The 19,296-nt window shown below is 46.4% G+C and overlaps 1 protein-coding gene across 1 annotated transcript in view; it reads left to right on the forward strand.

Moving 5' to 3' along the window:
* Positions 1 to 2,461: 2,461 nt before the first annotated feature.
* Gab1 (GRB2 associated binding protein 1) overlaps positions 2,462 to 19,296 on the forward strand; it is a gene marked incomplete at its 3' end in the record, with an annotated part of 119,831 nt that continues 102,996 nt past the window's right edge. The window contains exon 1 of the mRNA XM_023706481.1: positions 2,462 to 3,129. Coding sequence (XP_023562249.1) covers positions 3,058 to 3,129 — 72 coding nt within the window. The remainder of the gene's footprint in view (positions 3,130 to 19,296) is intronic.

Raw genomic sequence — 19,296 nt, forward strand, 5'->3', positions numbered from 1 at the left:
ATTTATTTCTGTATTTTTAGGGCTGGGTCTACAGTATGTTAAGGGTCTCACTACATAGATCAGACTAGTAGTGATTCTCCTGTTTTCAGCTTCCCAAGTGCTGGGTTTACAGGTACACGCCACCACGCCCAGTCTGGATTGCCATCTCAGCATGCCCTGGGGGCAGCAAGCCCAGGAACCTGGGCTGCTATGCTCTGCCTATGCAGGTGCTTTAGTCTGCTAAGCTGTCGGGCCGGCCCTTTTGATACTTTTAACTAATTATTTTCTAAAAATTTGTTTTTAGGTCTTGTTCCAAATACACTGGAAAATATAGTTGTATTATAGGACCAGGCACAGTAAATATGCTACAGCACTCCACTCAGTTATTAATGCTGTGACTCAGTGCAGATGTGCAGTATGGGAGAGGTGGAACATAGATCCAATGACTTCTTTTGGAGGACTTACTAGCACAATCTGTGTTCATATATTAAAAAAATCTTAGTTCTCAGCTAACATAAAATTGTACTTGCTAATGTTCTGAAAAGCCTTAAAATTCTATGATAAACAACAAAAAGCAAAACCCTCCAACATTTACCAAGTGTCTACTTATAATTCCACTATTTCTCATTTTCATTAAAATACTGCAAAATTGATACTGTTAGTCCCACTGCATATACCAGAAAACTGAGACTCGGACACACGAAGATATTTATGCAAAGTCATGGCCACTAAGGAAGTGACCTGATCTTGCGATACTCAGATACTCAAGCATCTGCCAAAGGGTGAAGTTCTAACCATTGATGGATCGGTTCTCTTCCAAGGCACTATTTAATGATGCTGTTCAGATAAGCTGAAGATAACCTTAAGATACCAACATTATTTTCTGATCATAACGGCCTGTGTGACTTCAACGCATTTTATTTTCAAGGTATTCTCTGACTCTGATGACAGTAATAGAATATTAACTGCATGGAAGTTACTGAATGAGGAAGGCGGCTCACCATAGCACGATGGGGGTCCCTCCTGCAAGGGTTCCAGCTTACAGGACTGAAGCTTGCACACCTCAGCAACCTCCTTTCCCTCCTGAGAGTTCCTACTCCCTTCTCAGCTTCCCTGGGGGTCCTCATCTACAAACTAACTCTCTGGTTACTTGTATTCCTTCTTATAATTATTCCTTGTTGTTTGTTCAAACAAACAAACAAACAAAAAGAAAACCAAAAAACTTTGATCTGTCCAGGAAACCAATCTGATTTCTTTTCTTTCTGTCTTTCCACTCTCTGCCTCTGGCTAAATACCTCTTCAGCCTTAGTCTCACTTCAGTTCTTTCATATCTTAAACTGTGTTTATTCCCTTCCGGGAACATGTCAGTCACAATCTGTAGTTTTGTTGACCCTTTGCTTATTATCCTAAGCCCTCCTGTGCACATACGGAGTGACCTTTGTCTGGTCACTTTCTCAACACCTCATTTTTTACTACAACCTAACGTATTTTCAAGCATGTAGACAATTCTCTAGGAATGTTGTGTTAAAAAGGCAATGCCTCAGGTTATTTTCTTTAGAAATATTCATTTACCTCTTCATATCTTTAGCACTTTTATGGTTGCTTACATATTATAAATTTTGTTTGGGGTCTTTGTTTCAAATACATTGAAAAATATATTTGTCTGATAAGATCGTGGTAACCTCAGGTATAATACATGTATTGTTAAACCCAAGGATGGCTTTTCTACGCAACGACCTTCGGACAGATTTTAAGCAAATGAAAAGTCGATAAAAACAAGCAACAAATGAAGGGAAGGTGAGCCCTTAACGTGTCCCAGGGACAAGTCCGGTCCAATCCTTCGGGCGCACCAGGAACCCCCACCACGCGGCCGGAACACTCCGGCAGCCATGGCGCGCGCTCTCGTTCTCCAGGTCGCAGCCTTCCAGCCTCGCGCGGGACGGGGCGGGATCGCCGCCCCTCTCCGGGCAGTTCTCTTTCCAGGCTGCCAAGTAGAAGACCCTCCACTCCCGCAACCCCCCGATCTCGGTCACAGCACAAATTCCAAACGGACCCGGGCAGAGTCAAGATGAGAACCTGGCCGGGACTGGGCCGTCCCTTGCCCCCAGCACCCGCGCCCAGGGGCGCTGCCCTAGTGGAGGCCTGCGCCGCCTCGCCCGGACGCGAGCCGGTCGGGGGCCGCGGGCGGCGAGGACCCCTCTCGGGCTCGGGACTACAGATCCCAGGGTGCCTCGGACTCCCATTCTCGCCCGCCCCTCTCCGTCCCCTCCTCCCTGGCTCTTGTTGTTTTGGCTGGAAGTGCAGTGGCGGAGTTTCAGAGAAAGTCTGGGCGCAAACAGAGCCCGGCCCGAACGTGGGAAGGGGCGGAGGCAAGGGAGGAAGGGCCCTGGAAAAGGAGGGGCGAAGCCCGGCCGCGCTCGGGACCTGCCGTGCGCCCCGGGGTGGGGGTGGGGAGGCGGCGGGGGAGGAGCAGGGGCCCGGACAGCGGCTCCCTCTCCGAGTGGAGCCGCCCAGCGCCCAGTTCTCCGCGCTGCCCGCCTTCCTCGGCGGCCGCGATCGCGGACCCACCCTCCAGCCGGACCGCGACCTCCCGGCGCCCAGCGCCGCCCGGTGCCTCGGCGCCCCATCTACGGACCCGCGCTGCCCAGCGTCCCTGCCCGCGAGCGCCTCGGCGCTTCTCCTGTACTCCGGCCGCGGAGGAGCGACCCACCCACCCCGGAGGACAGGGAAGGACAGGACCGCGCCGGGCGCACCGAAACCGAGAGCCGAGAGCGGGCGAGCCGGAGCGGAGCTCTAGCTCTGGACACGCGTGTGCCGCGTCGTGGCGGCTCCGGGAGGCGCTCCCGGGAGGTCCCGTCTCCAGGGGGCGGAGCGCTAGGGGCCGCGGCTGCGGCTCCGCGTCGGGGCAGAGTCCCGCTGAGCCGAGCTAGGCTGCCGGCGAGCCCCGAGCCCAGCTGCGGACCTGCGGAGGGGAGCGCGGCGCGCGCCGTCGGGCAGAGCCGGGTCCCGGGACCGCGAGGTCGGGAGCGCGCCCACCATCCCCCAGCCGCCGGGCCCCGAGCCCGCCAGGCGCGCACCATGAGCGGCGGCGAAGTGGTCTGCTCCGGGTGGCTCCGCAAGTCCCCTCCGGAGAAAAAGTTGAAGCGTTATGTAAGTAGAACTCGGGCCGCCGCTCCGCGGCCTCGGCGCCCACACCCTACCCGAGCCCACCGGCCGAGCGCGGGGCTGAGCTGCCACCCTCAATGTTCTTGCCCTCGACCCGGTTCCCGCCCGGCCCCGGCATATCCTCGGCGGGGACACTTTCTCCTTTCACGTTTCCAACGGCCGGCAAGCGGGCCTCGTCTCACCCGAGAGGGCCCAGATGTCCAGCTTGAGCTGGGTGCAAGACTTTGTGATTCCTTTTAAGCAGGGGTGGGGACGATGAGAGAGGACCCTTCTTCTTTGGATCTGCATCTAATTACGATGGGGCTGGTGGGTGCCTCATTTCGCGCACTGGGAAAACGGCGGAGATCTTTAGCACTCATCAGGCTTCCCTTCGGTCCGCGCCTCCTTTTCATTTCCCCAAGCCCCTCCAGGTGGGTGGCGCGTAGCGAGCGGGAGCAGTAAAGTCTAGCATCTCAAAAGCGCGCACCAGGGGAGGAAAGCAAAGTTCTGACGCGCCTTACAGTTTGCTTTGCAGGGTTCACATTTTCGCGGTTTTGAATTTAGGGACATTAGAATTTGGCTCGGGAGCCCTGGCGGTTTTTTGCAGCAGGAGGGTGCCGAGGGCGGGTGTTCGGGTGCCTCGGTCGCGCTGTCAAGCCCTGCAGGAGGGGACAGCTGAAGCCAGCAGGGATTTTCTGTGTTTTGTGCTTCTTTTCCCAGGGCACCAGGGTGGCTTAACTGGTATTTGTGTGAGTGATACAAGATGCTGATTATGTATAGCTGTTAGGAAAAGCTATTCTTTGAAAGAAATCCACGTTTACCATATCCGGGATCCGTGTCTTCGGGAATCCGAGATCTTACTTATTCTCTCTCACTCTCACTGGTGTTTTTACCAGTGCCCCCTCAGAGGAAAGAAATGACACTTCTGGCCTGGCACCTGTTTTTCTAGTAAACTGTGTTTGCAAGAGCACTATGTATAGTACCCCCTTAAGAATATTCATTACCTGTGCTGGTGGAACCTGTTACTGAGCCAAGTTAATCCCATTAGTTGCCGTTTGCTTGCATAAAACAGTGAAATGCAATGTTCAACTTCATTGACAACACACCAGTGAGTTTCTGGTTTACTTTCTGTCAGAATTTGTTATAGGTGAGTCATTTCATTGAAGGAGTTGCTGCCAGAAATCATAAGCAGTTCTGCCCTTGGGAGGCAGAATCCTTCCGAATCCCATCCTTCCATCAGTCACAGTTTGCCTGAATATTCTGATAAAGATATTAACTTTGTTCAAAAAATGTGAGAGTGGCAGTGTTTCTTTATTTCCAGCTTTTAGTTCTAGAGAGAAGGTTGTGTGAGTGAGACAGGGGCGTGGAGAGAGTTTTTGTTTTGTTTGTTTTGTACTAGGGGTTGACCCTAGGGTCTTTCTTTGCACTGAGCTGTGTCCTCAGCACCCCTCCCCTTGCTTTTTCAAATACGATTTTGCTAAATTGCTAGAACTTGGGGTTCTCCTGATTCAGCTTTCCAGAGTGCTGGGAACACCACACCCAGCTGTGATTGGGCATTTTGGGGAACTGACGACTAATACATTTGGTGAACTAGAGATAACAGAGATTGAACGCACCTTTCGCGTGCTTTATGGTACACAAAAGCTGCTGTATCCTGTACTGGGGACTACTTGCAAGGCTAGGAAATAAGGCCCTGCTTTGGATCTAGCAGTGAGATGTGACATTAACCAGGAAGAAACTAAATAAAAAAATTGTTGTAGAAAGGATCCCACCTAACAAGAGTGAAAGTGCCTGTGTGTGTGTAATTTGATGTTTATGTCAGTTTTTTAAGAAGCGCTGTATGTTTTGTAGCAGATAAAATAGACTAACAGTGCAGACATGCTAGAGGTGGGATTTGAACCTAGATATGCCAGCCTGACTGGGCTATGAAAGATTAATGAGCCTCCACTAGTTCGTTTTCAGATGTGGAGCTCAGAGTACGCCCTCTCTAAAGGTCCTTTTAAAGAGTAACCTCCTGTGAGTCCCTTCAGTCTAGCTGAAGAGGCAAGGAAGGGGTGTGACCCAGTTACCCTGTGCTGAAGAGGTGTCCGATCCAATCTGCCTTCAGGGGGCTGCTGGAGGCCTTGTTTTGAGAGCAGCATGTCAAAAACTTAGCACGGAATTTATGACTGTCTGCTGAGCAGAGTGGTAAGACACTCTTGTAGATGTTTTGGGGAACAAGCTCAGTATAGATGGAAACTGTAGAAATAATTAGAGAGCTCCTAAAGTTGTCATTTCAGCAGGGCAGCAGTGCCTAAGAGCTGGAAAGAGATTTATTGCTGGTGGTGCGCTAGCGCTGGGACAGTTAGTAGGGTGGACAAAAGTGGGCAGGTGCAGAGTGGGAGGGTGAGGGGTCCAGGAGGCGATGGCAGGGTGAGGGGTCCAGGAGGGTGCCAGGCAGGGTTAGGAGTTAAATGATGCTCTCCTTAATTTGTTTTTTCTTACAGTTCTGGGATTTGAACCCAGTGCCTTCCCATGGAGCCACATCCCCAGCAACTTTTAAACATTTTCGTTCAGGGTCTAGATAAATTGCCCCAGTTGGGCTCCAACTTGGCATCCTGTCACCATATGTGTGCCTTGCAGAGTGCCAGGATTGTAGGCCCGTGCCACCTCGCTGCACTTACTTTAAATTTTATCCATCAAGTTAGTGGATCCAGGGCATACACGCGTACATTTCCTGTGCTTATTTTCTTTTATGCAGAAGTTTTCATTTTCTGCATGGAATATTGAGGGCTACCCAATAGGCAAAATGATGCGTACTAATAGTTTCTACTTTTAAAAATTTGGGAGGTAGGTATTGTGTATGAATGTAGAGTCTAGCACATGCAGGGTCTGTGTCCCACCTACTGACCTATATCCCCATACCGTTTTTTTTTTTTGTTTTTTTTTTTCTTCATTTTATGTATTTGTTACGGGGTCACATTATGCAGCTTGGACTGATCCTCCTGTTTTCAGCCTCCCCAGCGCTGGGCTTACAGGTGTGCCATCATGCCTGGACTCGGTCCTGGCTCAGCATGTTCCAGGAGCAAGGCAGTGTGGCATGCAGGACCAGGGATTGAACCCTGGTCATTGTGCTTGCCAAAGCAGGCACTTAGTCTGCTGAGCTATCTCACTATATCTCCATACCTTAAACTTGGTTTCTAGTGAGCAGATTCAATATAAAAAAAAGTTTTTAAAACAGGATCTCCTGAAGCAGTTCAGGCTGGTCTCAAACTCACTGTGTAGCCCAGGCTGGCCCCAAACTCAAGGTAATCCTCCTGTCTCAGCTTCCTGAGTGCTGGGCAAAAAGGTATCTTGAATGCATAGTACTGTAAATATTAAATAAAACTTCCAAGAGTTTGAACATCAGGATTTCAGTGGGAAATCCATCGCCCCTGGGACTTTGACAGTTGTCCTCATGTGTATAGGCTAGTTCAAACACTGAGTAAGAAGATCCTTAAGGGCTTGGAAGTGACAAAAATTTGATTATCTTTAAAGTCATCTCAAATTATGGTTCTCAGTGAATTCCACTTACACCTCCATTTTTGAGGGTTTATTTCATAGTCAGCAGAAGCAGCATTGTTTTTTCACACAGGTGAAGTGTGAAGAAACTGATCTGAAACCTTTCTTAAGGAGAGTGAAAGTGATGTAAGAGACAATGTAAAAGGCTAGAGTTCTGCATTTGTGAGAGGTTAAGAGCTCCTTAGGTTGCATTTAGTTGGCTGTAGAGTTTCTTAGTCTACTTAAGACAAAGATGAGGGCTGGGGAGGCTGCTTGGCAGTCTAAACGCCTGCCTGGCAAGTGCAAGGTCCCCAAGCCTGATTCCTGGTACTGCATGCTGAGCCCTGGGTGTGCCAGGCTGCCCCGAAACTGGGTGTGGTGGTGCATGCCTGTAATCCCAGCACTGGGGAGGCTGAGACAGGAGGATCACTACAAGTCCCAACTGTGTAGTGGAGACCCTGTACCAAAAGAATAAAAATAATTTTTAAAAAGGTGAAAATTACCTTGTTTTTTCTATTTTTGCTACTATTGTGTTGTCGTTTGCATCCTGTTATATTAAGCAGCTGCTTTTTAATTTGTCCAGGACCCAAGTAGAGTCGTATTCAGAACACTGTCATGAGGGTTCAGAAAAGCAGTAAACTCTTGGTGGTATATACTTAACATGGTGCCCAGAGTTTTAAAAGTTTAAATAATTTGTTTAACTGACACAGTTGTACCTGCTTGTGGCAAATAGTGTGACAGCACAATCATTCAGGACATATAGGTCACGTGTAGTGATCAAGTCAGAGCAGTTACCATTTCTGTCTCTTGAAACATTCTTTTTGCGGTTACCTGCAAATGCTTCCCTTCAAGTTCTTTGTAAAACATATAATGAGTTACATACTTTGGGTTTTGAAAAGTTACTTAAATCAGTACTGGTGGAATTTCCATCAGGACTTCAAATTTTAGTAGAAATAAAATGTGAGTCTGTAAACAGAGGACTGCTTTGAGCCAGCTGGCTACCCCCGCGGCTCTGTGGGAGGAGTGTCCCCATGGCTTGCCCGGAGCCCAGCCACCAAGCTGTCAACGAGGGGCAGGTGTGCCAGCTCGGCAGGAGAGCCTGCCTCTGAGGCCAGGCTAGGTGGCCCGCTAGCTGACAGCCAGCGTGGGAGCACGGCCTCAGCCAGCTCTCGGGTGGCTAATCTGTACCCAGCTTGGGCTCTGTCTGCTCCGCAGCTGTCAGTTACAGGACAGTTCTTGTCTGGACTCCGAAAACACTCTCTTGGCTCTGGAAATGCGCCTGGACACAGAAATAGCCTCTCCCACTGGGTGGCCACCTGGCATCAGACGCGGGGGGCGGGGGTAGGGGGGTGAGGGACACGGGGGGTGCACTGGGGGGGTGGGCCAGGTGGAGTCTCCGTAGCTCCCTGTTCAAGGATGACCCAGACCACATGCTGTCCTAGAAGTCCCTGCTGGACAGTGTCATTGCGACAAAGAGGACTGTCATATCTGGAAGCACTTCTGCCCCACCCCCTGGGCGTTTAACAGGAGCTGTCAACAGGTTCCAAAGCTTTGGCTTGCAGTGGCTGATGGGGCGTCATTATTTTGTTCCATATCATTTTTTTTCTTGCTCTCTTCCTGTTAGTAAACATCCATTTCAAATTCCTAACGTTTTCTTATTACTTTTTTCAAATACGGCAGGATCATTATTTCTACTTAACAAAGATCTTAAACTAGCAATTAGATTGTCTTTACAATAACTTAATAGTAATTAATTCCTCCGTTGTGCCTGCGCTTAATGACAAGGACAGAACTCTTCATATAAAACTTGCCAAATTCTTAAATCTCACTGCTGTCTTCGGGAAATTAAAATTCCCACTTGCAAAGTGTGTCAGTTTGGAGGGTACATCTGAAATCCTGTGGGGTTTTAAAAATCATCTATTAAAAGATCATCTTTAAACAAAATAAAATAATATAGAAAGAATTGTATTTGGATAGTCTAGTTGGTAGGTGAATTTATTATTTCAGTGTATTGTGCCATGGTTTACTTGAGAAATATTTAAAGACTGGGCTGGAACAAAGCTCAGTAGTGCAGAGCTTCCTGAGGTACAGAAGTTCTTGGGTTTGATTCTGTTACGCACTCTTATGAGCACATGACCAGCACAAAGCTGGTCATGGTGGGTCAGGTCTGTCATTTAGCGCTCTAACAGGCTGAGGCAGGAGGGTGGCACATCTGAGCCCAGCCTGGACCAAGGTAGTGACTTAATGAGATTGCACCTCAAGAAATGCCTGGGGCTGTAGCTCATTGCAGAGCTTCTGATTTCAGTCCTCATTGTCACCCTCACCCCCCAAATGTCATACAGCACAGAACAACTAAGATCCTGAGAATTTCCTGGACCGGGAAAGTGCTAGGTGTTAGGTGTTAGGTGCGGAGCATTCAGCATCAGCACAGAGGCTGGTGGGCAGAAGGGTCTTGGCGGTCCCTGGGCTGCTGCTTTCCTGTAGGAAGATTTTGTTTGAAAAAGTGATTTGAGCTAGATCTGGTAGCATGTGCTGAGGCAGGGGCAGCGCTGGGAGGCCCTCGCCAGCCTGTGCTACACAGTGAGTTCCAGGCCATCCTGGAGTACACATTCAGATCCTAGAGAGAGAGAAAGAGTCATAGGCAGACAGAGAGACAGAAACAGAGAGACAGAGACACTGAGAGACAGAGATAGGGAGATAGAGATGGGGGGGAGAGAGAGAGCGAGAGCAAGAGCGAGAGCGAGCGAGAGAGAGAGAGAGAGAGAGAGAGAGAGAGAGACACGGACGGATGGACGGACAGACAGACAGACAGACAGAATGAACAAGCCAGGAATTGACACAGCCATTGGTGGTTTTAGTGGGCACATTGTGCTGCTGTGGAAAGAAACTCAGAGTGTGTGTCAGGGCTGTATGCTACGATTCACCTGAATGTTTTATACTTTAAGCAATTCTTTTATTCATCCAGGCCATCTACCTAGATTTGCTGTACCCCACAGATTATTTAACCATTCTGATCCTTAGTTTTGGTATCTGTAAAATGGGGAGGGGCAACCAAAGCATACCCTTAGTGGAGCTTTCCTCTGAGTCTTCCTTGGGCTGGAGGGGAGGTGGGGAGCTGCCCAGTACCTTCCTTGTGGGGGGCTGTGTCTTAGTTTACTATTCATTTTAAATAGTTTAGTGAGTGTATTAGGAACTGTTGCAGCTGAGGCCTTTGGTGGCTCCGGTGTTTGTCTTGGCGGGGCCTTTCTCAGCAGCGTTCTTGAGTGAGGTGCTATCTTTCACCCTCTTAGGTGCCAGCTCAGCTAGAAGCTCAGCCAGTGTGTTGGCTGAATACATAAACAGGTACTTCTGGAACTTTTGTTCTGGGCTAAGGGACAAGCCCACTCCCTGCCCTTGAGGAGTTTCTAATCTATGTGGAGACAGGAGCATTTAAGCACTTTTAGGAGAGGTGATGTTAGGGGGCCGTGTGTTAGGAAGCATGCAGACAGCTAGCCTAAGAGGTCAGACATAGAGCGGAGGGGCAGAGGGCCTGCCAGAAGGACTTCCCCACCGAATTTCAAGCTCTCTTCCGAGGAGAATTGAGATCCTGCCTGCCGCAAACATGAGAACATGAGGGAGGCTGGAAGACAGAGGACATCGCGTTGCAAGGCAGTGCTTGAGCATTTGTTTCACCTGTGGGGTTTGGATGTCAGCTGTAACTTCCAGTTCCAGCAGTTCCCATTTCTCCAGTGACCTCATGCTCTTGATGGGCCCTGAAACCACAAGTGCATTTTATTTTTTATATCAAGCTGGGGAAGAACAGAGCGACCTGTTTGGTCCCTTGGGCTGATTAAAATTCTGAAGGATGTGCGTTATTTAGGATTTCTTTCTGTCTGTTTTGAGCTAAATAATTCATTCTGGCAAGCCTCTAGTTACAACCAAGAGGGAGCATGTTCTGGTGGGAGGAAGAATAGAAGAGCCTTTGATTCCTGAGCGTCTGAGTTCCAGGAGGAGGCCAGCGCTGCCCTGGGCTGGCGTCTTATTCCAGACTTTGGAAGCCATCTTAGTCCAGCTGTGTGACTGCCAGCCAGCTTGGAGGAGGAAAGTCATGCCGCCAGGTCACGTTTGACCCCTCCTGACTGTGGACAGAGGACTTTTCTGTCATTTCACATGCCTTGCCTGAACGTGGCGGCTGAATTCCACCACGAAGGAGCTCCTTCTGCATTTGCCATTCGAACTTCAGTTGAAGTCCTAACATTTCTGTGACCCCTTTTCTTGTAGTGCATCTGTTCACTAAGTGCAGAACACGTATCAAGGCATGAGACTCTTCTCTGCCTTTGAACTACAGCACAAATAAAATTAGCATTTTTCTTTAGATTAGTTATGGGGAAAAGTGGCCCATTGTACTATGGATTTCCATGTTCATTAAATAAGCAGTTTCTTCTGCCTTGAAGCTGGTAGCTGCAGGGGCCTTGGTGAATGGTAGGTGACAAATTAAGCGTATGGACGGACTCACAGGTGGTGGTGGTGGGGAGTTGTTTTAGCAACTGGATGTTTTGCCCCATTCCAGGCTTGTAGATGTGAGCACCTTACATGACACAAGAATGCCTTCATGGGAGGAATCTTTTATATTTTAAGTAATTCTTTTATTCACCCAGCTCCAAAATCTTCTTAGTTGCAAAGTCCTCATTGCCAAAAGTGTAGAAAGCAAAACCTAAGAGGGTTGGAGCCTTTTGTAGCCTGCTGTATAGGACAGGAGTTAGGACCCTGCATTGCAGTGTGTATTTGGTTCTTATCTCTGTTACATTAGCTCTTGGAGCATTCTGATTACAACTTGTAGCTGCCAAGCCCTGTCCTGCAGTATTATCTGGAACAAAAATTTTCCATGTGGTGTTTTTAGCAGAGCTGCTATATGTAACTCCTCCATGAAGGTAGGTCCTGAAGCAGCAGAACTTTTGGAAGGCGAACAGTGAGTTACATTATCTGAAAGATTTTTCTGCCATTTTATTGTTTCCTTACCCGTTTATGTGTATTTCATAGATGTTTATACCATGTGTCTAAACTGAGGTTTCTTTCATTTTTATGTGCTGGAAAGAATGCCACATTTGTTCAGAATTTTTCTTGCTGTGTGTGTGTCTATGTGTATGTGTGTGTGTGTGTGTTTTCTTCTCAGCTTTTTACTTTGAATTCATATTTGTCCTAGGTAATTCCCCAAGTTCTGTGTTTTATAAAACAATGCCCTAAAGGAAAAAAAAAATGACTACATTGTTCTGTGAATTAAGAACAATATACCAAGAGTCCAAACATGTCTTTTCAATGTAAAAGTCTTGGGTCATTTTTTTTTTTTTAAAGGAAGAAAAATACTAAACTTTACTTGAACTATCCTATTCATTGTTTTTCCTTTCCCCCTTTTATTTATTTTCTTTTTATTTGACTCGTGTAGTTTGAATTTTAAAAAAGAAGTTTTTGTGTTTCTTTTAAGAATACGGCATTCAGAACCAACCCTTTCATGACTTGGTTCTACATTTGGAGGTGAAAGTGAGAAGAAAGCATCTTTGGCTCTGGAGAGTGGGAAAATTGTAACTCACTTTTGTGATGCTGGGTTTAATTGGATTTATCCTTTTGCTGAGAGGAGGTAGCTATTATATATGAAATAAGCACATCGACATAATTTTGCTTTTTTTTTTTTTTTTTGCAGAACCAGGGATTGAACTCAGGCCCTTGCCCTTGCCAGGCAAGTGCTTATTCTACTGAGCCATCTCCCTGGCCCCCGTCAACATAATTTTAATCCAGAGGCTTGTTTTCCATGACACGAAGATGCAGGGTGGTAGCAAGGGGAGCACGTTGAGAACTCTGCCTGTTTCTGTTGTGGTTTTTATTGTTGTAGTTAATGAGAACATTTTCCTGTTGCTATAAAATTGTTATTTTCTAACTTTTAACAGTTGGTTTGCCTCAATTAACTTTCTTGGCATTCATGTGTATCAACATTGTGTGATAGTGGAGAATAGGAATAATAACATTCCACCTCACATGTAGGTTGTCTTTCTCTCCTGAAAGGCAGCTTTTAGTTACTACTGTACTGGGAAATGTGGTTGGGCCACTTTCTGAGGAGCAGAACTCCGCCCTGAAATGACTACCTGATTAAAGAATTAAGTGCCTGGTGTGCTTTCGGCTCCAATCCATAACACATTCCTATAGGTGGCTTGGCCTGAGGCCTAGTACTAGCCAAGATTAAAGTGCTTCTGATGGAGGGATGACCCCTTGATTATTGGGAGAGAAACACTTTAATCTTTGGCCTTTGGAAGAGAAGTGTATGGTAAAAAGCTGCCTTCCCTGGTTTGCATTCCAATGGTGTTGTGTAGAGGTTGGTGAGGAGTGGTGACCTCATTCAGCTAGGGAGGTATTATTTGAACCCCCCTACCTTCTGGCAATGTTATAATTAATCGCAGAGTTATGCAGGAATATTTGAGTTTACAAGTCTGTCTGACAATTTTAGGTTTAATGTTTGAAGAATTGAAGAGAGGTAAAAGGAGACCCAGAGCTGGTAAGAATGTAAAAACATTTGGGAAGGTAAGGTGTTCCTAGTGCCGCTGTTACATAAAACCTTCGGCTTCTGAGTCACCTTCACTGAGTATATAGGTCACTTATCACCAAAAACAGGGGCACCCGGATGCATGCAGTAGAACAGTATTCTTTTCCCTTTTTGGCTAAGCAGTCAAATAATCAGAGGTCAGATTTATCAACATGTATTTCTCCAAGAAGAAAAAGCAAGCTAGATGTATTCTGGATGATTTTCATTATGATCTATAGTAACACAGTGACAGGCATAGACACATGATCTGGTCACCAAACTTCGCAACTTCATTTGTCATTCTTTGTTGTCTGTGACAGGATCTTGATTTTCAGAGGACACTGAAGTAAGCAGTGTGGTACCTTACATAGTCTTCTGAATAGCATGGCCAGATAATTGTAGAAGCCTGACCTGAAAACCATAAATCATCTTGTCCAGTGCTCTTAATCTTTTTTAATCCAGTTCTCACATATTGTTTGACGATCCTTTGGCATTTCATCCAGTCTAACTTTCTATGATTTAGATAAGAAAAACAACCACTGTCTTGAATATCCTTTTTTCAGTTACTCTTTCTCCACTGGAGAAGAAGAGTCCAGCCTCCTCCTTTTACAGGGAATGAAAATTAGCCCCGGGGAAACTAATTGATTTGTCTGAAGCCATACAACTTAACCAGCTGCTCCATTAGGGTCAGATTGTCACCTCTCAGGGCAAATCCTTTTAGTCACCAAGTAAGTACCTGCTGTGACCAAGGCACTGTGAAGAACTCAAAAGGAGAGGACCTAGAGGGCACTGTCCTTCCTGCTAAGAGTTTATGTGCTATTAGGGGACAGAGTAGGGGATGTCCTGCAAATTATGTTATGACCAATACTGTGTGACAGAGGCCTGGGAGGATTCAGCATGGAGAGATGAATTCTGGGGTGCTGGAGGCCTAAAGAAGGCTGCAGGAGACATTTCATCCCAACCTTAAAGACTGTATTCCACTTTCAAATATGTGACCAGAGGGCGGGGGAGATAGCTCCGTGATCTAAGTGCCTGCCTGGTAAGTGCAAGGACCTAGGTTCGATCCTCAGCACCACATGTCATGTCGTGGCCTGAAACCGGGCATGGTGGTGCATGCCTGCAATCCCATTGCTGTGGAGGCTGAGGCAGGAGGATCGCTAGGAGCCCCTGTAACAAATAAATAAATATATAAAAGATGTTTTAAAAATTTAAGATGTGGCTGGAGTGAGACCTAATTTGCACTTTTCCTTTTCCCAGCCAGACTCATTAGTAATGAAAGATGGCCTGGATCCTTTTCCACGGTTCTTCTGTCCTGCTATCTCTGCAGTGATCTCCTTGTTGGCAAACCTTTTGGACGCACAGCAGTTGTTCCTTGCCGTGGAACCCTTGAATGCCCAGATGGAGATGGCCAACCCCACCTCTCCAGCTATGTTCTGTCCTGTGCCTTCCCAGTGGGCTGGGTTTTCCTGAAGTGCTGGAGTTCAGGGTTCCATTGCTAGCACTGGTTGATTGTCTCAGTTCCCAGAGCTATTAGTATTTCTTTGTCCATTGTGAGGTCATGAACTCCTTTGAAAATTTGATAAAAGCCTTAATTTCCATAAGAATACAGTACTTACAGAGGTGATTCTAGCTTTTCAGGGTTTCTGATCTTTAAACTCCATCAGGTATTCTAAACACTCAGTTTCATGCCCCCAAGGTGTTTGCTGATCTTCCCAAGCTCCTTTTCTCTTTTTTGATCTGTGGATCTAACTGCTTAGAGGCCCCCAGCAGATCTTCCCCTCGTCTTCTGGCCTTCTCCACGTTCCCATTCAGGGTTCTGCCCTACTGTTCTGCCCTACTGTCCTCCAGAGGGTTGACTCAGCAGGTTTGCTCGCGCCCTCTTCCCTCTCTCCCTCCCCCATTCTGCACACCCCACGGTCAAACTCTGTGTGTTTCACTTCCCCAGTATCTCTGGATGTGTTGCTCCTCCTGCAGCCCAAGTTTACCATTGCCTTTCCTCTGGCTTGCTGCTCTAGCCAGTTGGTCTGTCTCTGCATTTGTTCTTGGTTCCCAGCAAGCCAGCGTAAGGATAAGTACATTTCACGTTGGTCTTATTGTATATACATTATTGCAGGCACTGTGTGCCTTTTCTCTGATGAATACACTGGCCCTGTTATATGAGCTGATCCCCCATCCCCATCCTCGGGCTTTCCCTCTGTACCAAGGGTCTTCACAGTGAGCTACATCTTTAGACCATTCTCTTTTTTCCTTCAAAAATGTTTTGAATCAGCATCTTACTAAGTTGCTCAGCCTAGGCTAGAATTTATGATCCTCCTGCATCAGCCTCCCAGACCTCTGGGGTTTCTGCTATTCCCTACCATATCCGGTGTCTTAATTACTTTTCTCATTGCTGAGACAAAAATACCTGATACCCAAAATTAAGGGGAAAGCTTTATTTAGCTGATACTGTGTAGAAGTTTCAGTCCATTATTGGCTGGCTCCAAGGCAGGGTGGCTGGGCAGAGGGTCATCCCAGGGGAGATAGAAAAAGAAAGCAAGGGGCAGCCACAGCTTCCTTGTATTCCTTACACCTTATCTGGGCTACTCTGGGTGGGGAGCACTCACACCCTTAATCCTAGTGCACTTGATCCTGGCATTGCACCATGAATTAATCCCAGTGTCACACACCCTAGATCCAGCCACCCTTGAAAAAGCCCTGCCTCTGACTGCATGGGGCTTTGGGGGACAGCTAGACACAAACCATAACACCAACTGAACAGAAATACTTTGAAGATAAAGTTGGCTTCATACATCAACTGCTTGATTAAGATTAGGGAAGGCAAGGAGGCCAAGTTATTTTATTATGTGGCACTTTTGTAATGTGGCCTAGATAACTAACTCACTAAAAGCAATCCTAAGATTTTTTTTTTTTTTTTTTATAATTTAGCCTTTGGAAATGGAAAAAGGTACAAAGAAATAGGATGTTACACTTCAAAGGTATATTCTCTCTCTCTGTGTGTGTCTCTCTGTCTCTCTTTCTCTCTCTCTCTATATATATACACACACACATAGATATATATCTATATCTGTCTATCTGTCTATCTCATCATGGTATCTTTATAGTGTCAAGTGTCCTATCAACAGTTTTCCTCATAATGCACATCAGGTTCATGACGCTTCTGTGGAGTGGAGTGGGATGTGGCCTTTGCTCTCGAGGGGGCATCTGGCTGTGCTGGGGGCACGTGGGTTTGGTAGATGGAGGGAGCAGTACTTCTGACGTCTGTGCATCTAATGGGGCGATGCACACCACTCTGTGTCGTCGAGGGCAGCTCTGTAGCCAAGAATTATCCAGCCAAAATATTGGCGGGGCTCAGGCAAAGCGATCTCTCATGAGGTTTGGTTTTACCACCTGTATTTGTCTTTGTACGTTACTTTCTTTGCATTTGCACAGAGAGCTGTAATTCCAGTGCATGACTGTATCATGGCGCTGGAACCAAACATTTATTTTGGGGCATCAGTAATATTTAGAGAAACAGGGAGATGGCTGAGCTTTTGCTCATTAGAGATTCTAAGTTGAGCAATAAGCAAGGTCTCTCTTCAAAGAGGTGCTGTTGTTTGAATCTTTACCAAAATACTCATTTTGGACTTGCTCTCAGCGGGAGCACAGCCTATTGTTGTCTGGGTAGAGGAGAGGGAGATGCTGAGTCATTTATTCATGCTTTTTATTACTTCTTGGCTGGAGGATCACCATTCATTGTTCCTAAGCCGTCCAGCTTGTTTACTTTTTTTATAAATTACATGTAATCAGGTCCTCTTGCAGGTCTGGCTACTGTAATTGGCGGTAGCCACTGAGCCGGGCTGACGAGTCTGTATTTGTGCTGATGTCTCACATTCAGCTCGCGTTCCACTCCAAGCTTTCTTGCCTCCGTCACCCTTATTTCAAAAGGAAGTTGAAAAGAGCACTGTCACTGTGGCTTCTCTCTTCTATATGGCTTTGTCAGGGTCCTTTTTGTCCTTCGATTTGGGGAACATCAAGGGCTTGGGGTAGTGGTCCTCTGGCTTCAGCACTGATAGTATCACTTTGGTTGCTGGAATCATGGTTCTTCCTCCAGCTGATATTTTTAGTAAGGCAGGTGTAGGGATCTTCCTTTCTAAGAGCAAGTCCAAAATTGAGGCCTGCTGATTCTGATGTAGATGCTTCTCAGGCTCTATTTGGGTAGATCCTGGTTGGGCAAAGAGGGAAAAGGAGAGAAGAAAGAAAATACAAAAGCAGAAAGAACTTACAAAGAATGAAATAGAAAGGCAAGGACCAAAGTTCAGAAAGTAACTTTATCTTCTTTTCTGTGCTATGAAGAGACTATGCTGTGATACTGAAAAAGACAGGTATTTTGTTTTTTCCTGGCAGTGATTGACATTAGACTATTCCACAAAGAGAACACATTTCAAAGATGACAGAAAAGGAAGAGAAGGTTTGGAAAGGTCAAGCTATGGGAAAGTACCTCCACATCACTGAAATGCTCAAAAGCATCATTAAATCAAAGGAGGTATTAAGTTGGTATTGATTTAAAAATGAACGTGCACTGCAACCAGAGTTGAGTTTGCAGAAGGCTTAAAGATGAAGAGGAGAGATGGAGGAGGATTAGTTCTTCACTTGAAGTTCTGGTTCTTCTGGTTATTGGATCTGAAAGCTTATTATGAGAGTCCAGATTTCTTTGAGTAGTTCAAAATTCAAATAATCGTTCCCATTGTCTAAAATACATGCATGGCTTCCCTAGCTTTGGGTTAGTTTTGGGATGTAGTTGATTTGTTAAAGGGCAACAAAGTAGCTTTGCGAGACTAAAGTTAAGTCATTTTGTTTGATACTTCTTTCTGTACTGGAAAAGAGTTTGAGACAGACAGGTGGACAGACTGTATCTTAGAAAATCGATCAAGAAGTGGGCCGGGTGGGAATGGATTCCTTACCATAATAGTGGATTAAAGAAAGCAGAATTTATGTCTGTTTATCTGCAGGACTCACTCTTCTCCTAGGAAGCTATCCTTTTTCTTTCTTCTTACCTAATACTTCCTTAGAAGTTTATTGTTCAGTTTACTTACCTTAGAGAGAGATCTTGTCCAAATAAAGACATAAAATAAAAAAACAGGAGCCGTGTGGTGATGAGTGCCATCGGTATTTTCCCCTTATGCTAACAGTCTGCATCAAAGCGTTCGCTTTTCCCCAAACGCCCAGATTGTGCTTTAAACTTTTGACCGCTGCAGTATCAGGTGACAAGCTCAGCAGCCCTCCCCAGCTGCCTTCCTGGTTGCCCTCTTGTGCGTACTGCTCTTTGCCTCCATCCATTTACTCTGGAACGCTTAGTCTCTTGGGGACCCGACCCATCTGCCCACAAGGTCTTGCGGAATCTTCACATCTGCTTTGTAAGCGCTGAGGATCATTATTGTCATTACGTGGGGTGTCCGCCACACCCGCTCCTTACTCTGGCAGTCCAGGTAAGTGTGGCGAGCAGATTACTTTGCTCCCGAACGGCTAGAAAGGTTCTGCTGGAAACGGGTGAGGACCCAGGACTGTGTCTGCTCTGGCAATAAGGCAGGCTGGGCTTCTGCCCCGCCGACCCTGCTGTGAGGACCGGAGGCTGGTGTAGGACTCGCCCTCTGCTTCTCAGGTGACCTTAGTTTCTTGTTTTCTTGTGTACTTTAAGCCACACACTTGGTGAATCTTTTTCTTACTAGCATTCCAATACTCCTAATTATTTTGACAGGTATTTTTTATCTGAAATGTATTCTAATTCATATATGGTTTAGTGTGTTACTGTCTCAAACAAGTGCTTATATTTGTAAGAAGCAAATAATTATTAATGCTCTTAGGGAAAATCATAGCAAGTAATCATCCAGGACAGCCAAAAAAAAACTCTTTATAAATGTTGGTGGAAGTTTTAACTTAGTGTTCTGTTTGGGGTTTTACGGTAAAAAGGGTTATCAAATATTAGGCTCGCAGATTTATTTATTTTTTTATTTTTTATTTTTTTAAATTTTATTTATTTATTTATTTGGGTGTGGGGGGGGGCAGCTCAGCCCACCAGGGGGTGGGGCTGGCTGGCATGTGGTGCTGGGGGATTGAACCGCGGTCCC

This window comes from Octodon degus, unplaced genomic scaffold (assembly GCF_000260255.1).
Source record: "Octodon degus isolate 3935 unplaced genomic scaffold, OctDeg1.0 scaffold00260, whole genome shotgun sequence".
Classification (NCBI taxonomy): Eukaryota; Metazoa; Chordata; class Mammalia; order Rodentia; family Octodontidae; genus Octodon; species Octodon degus.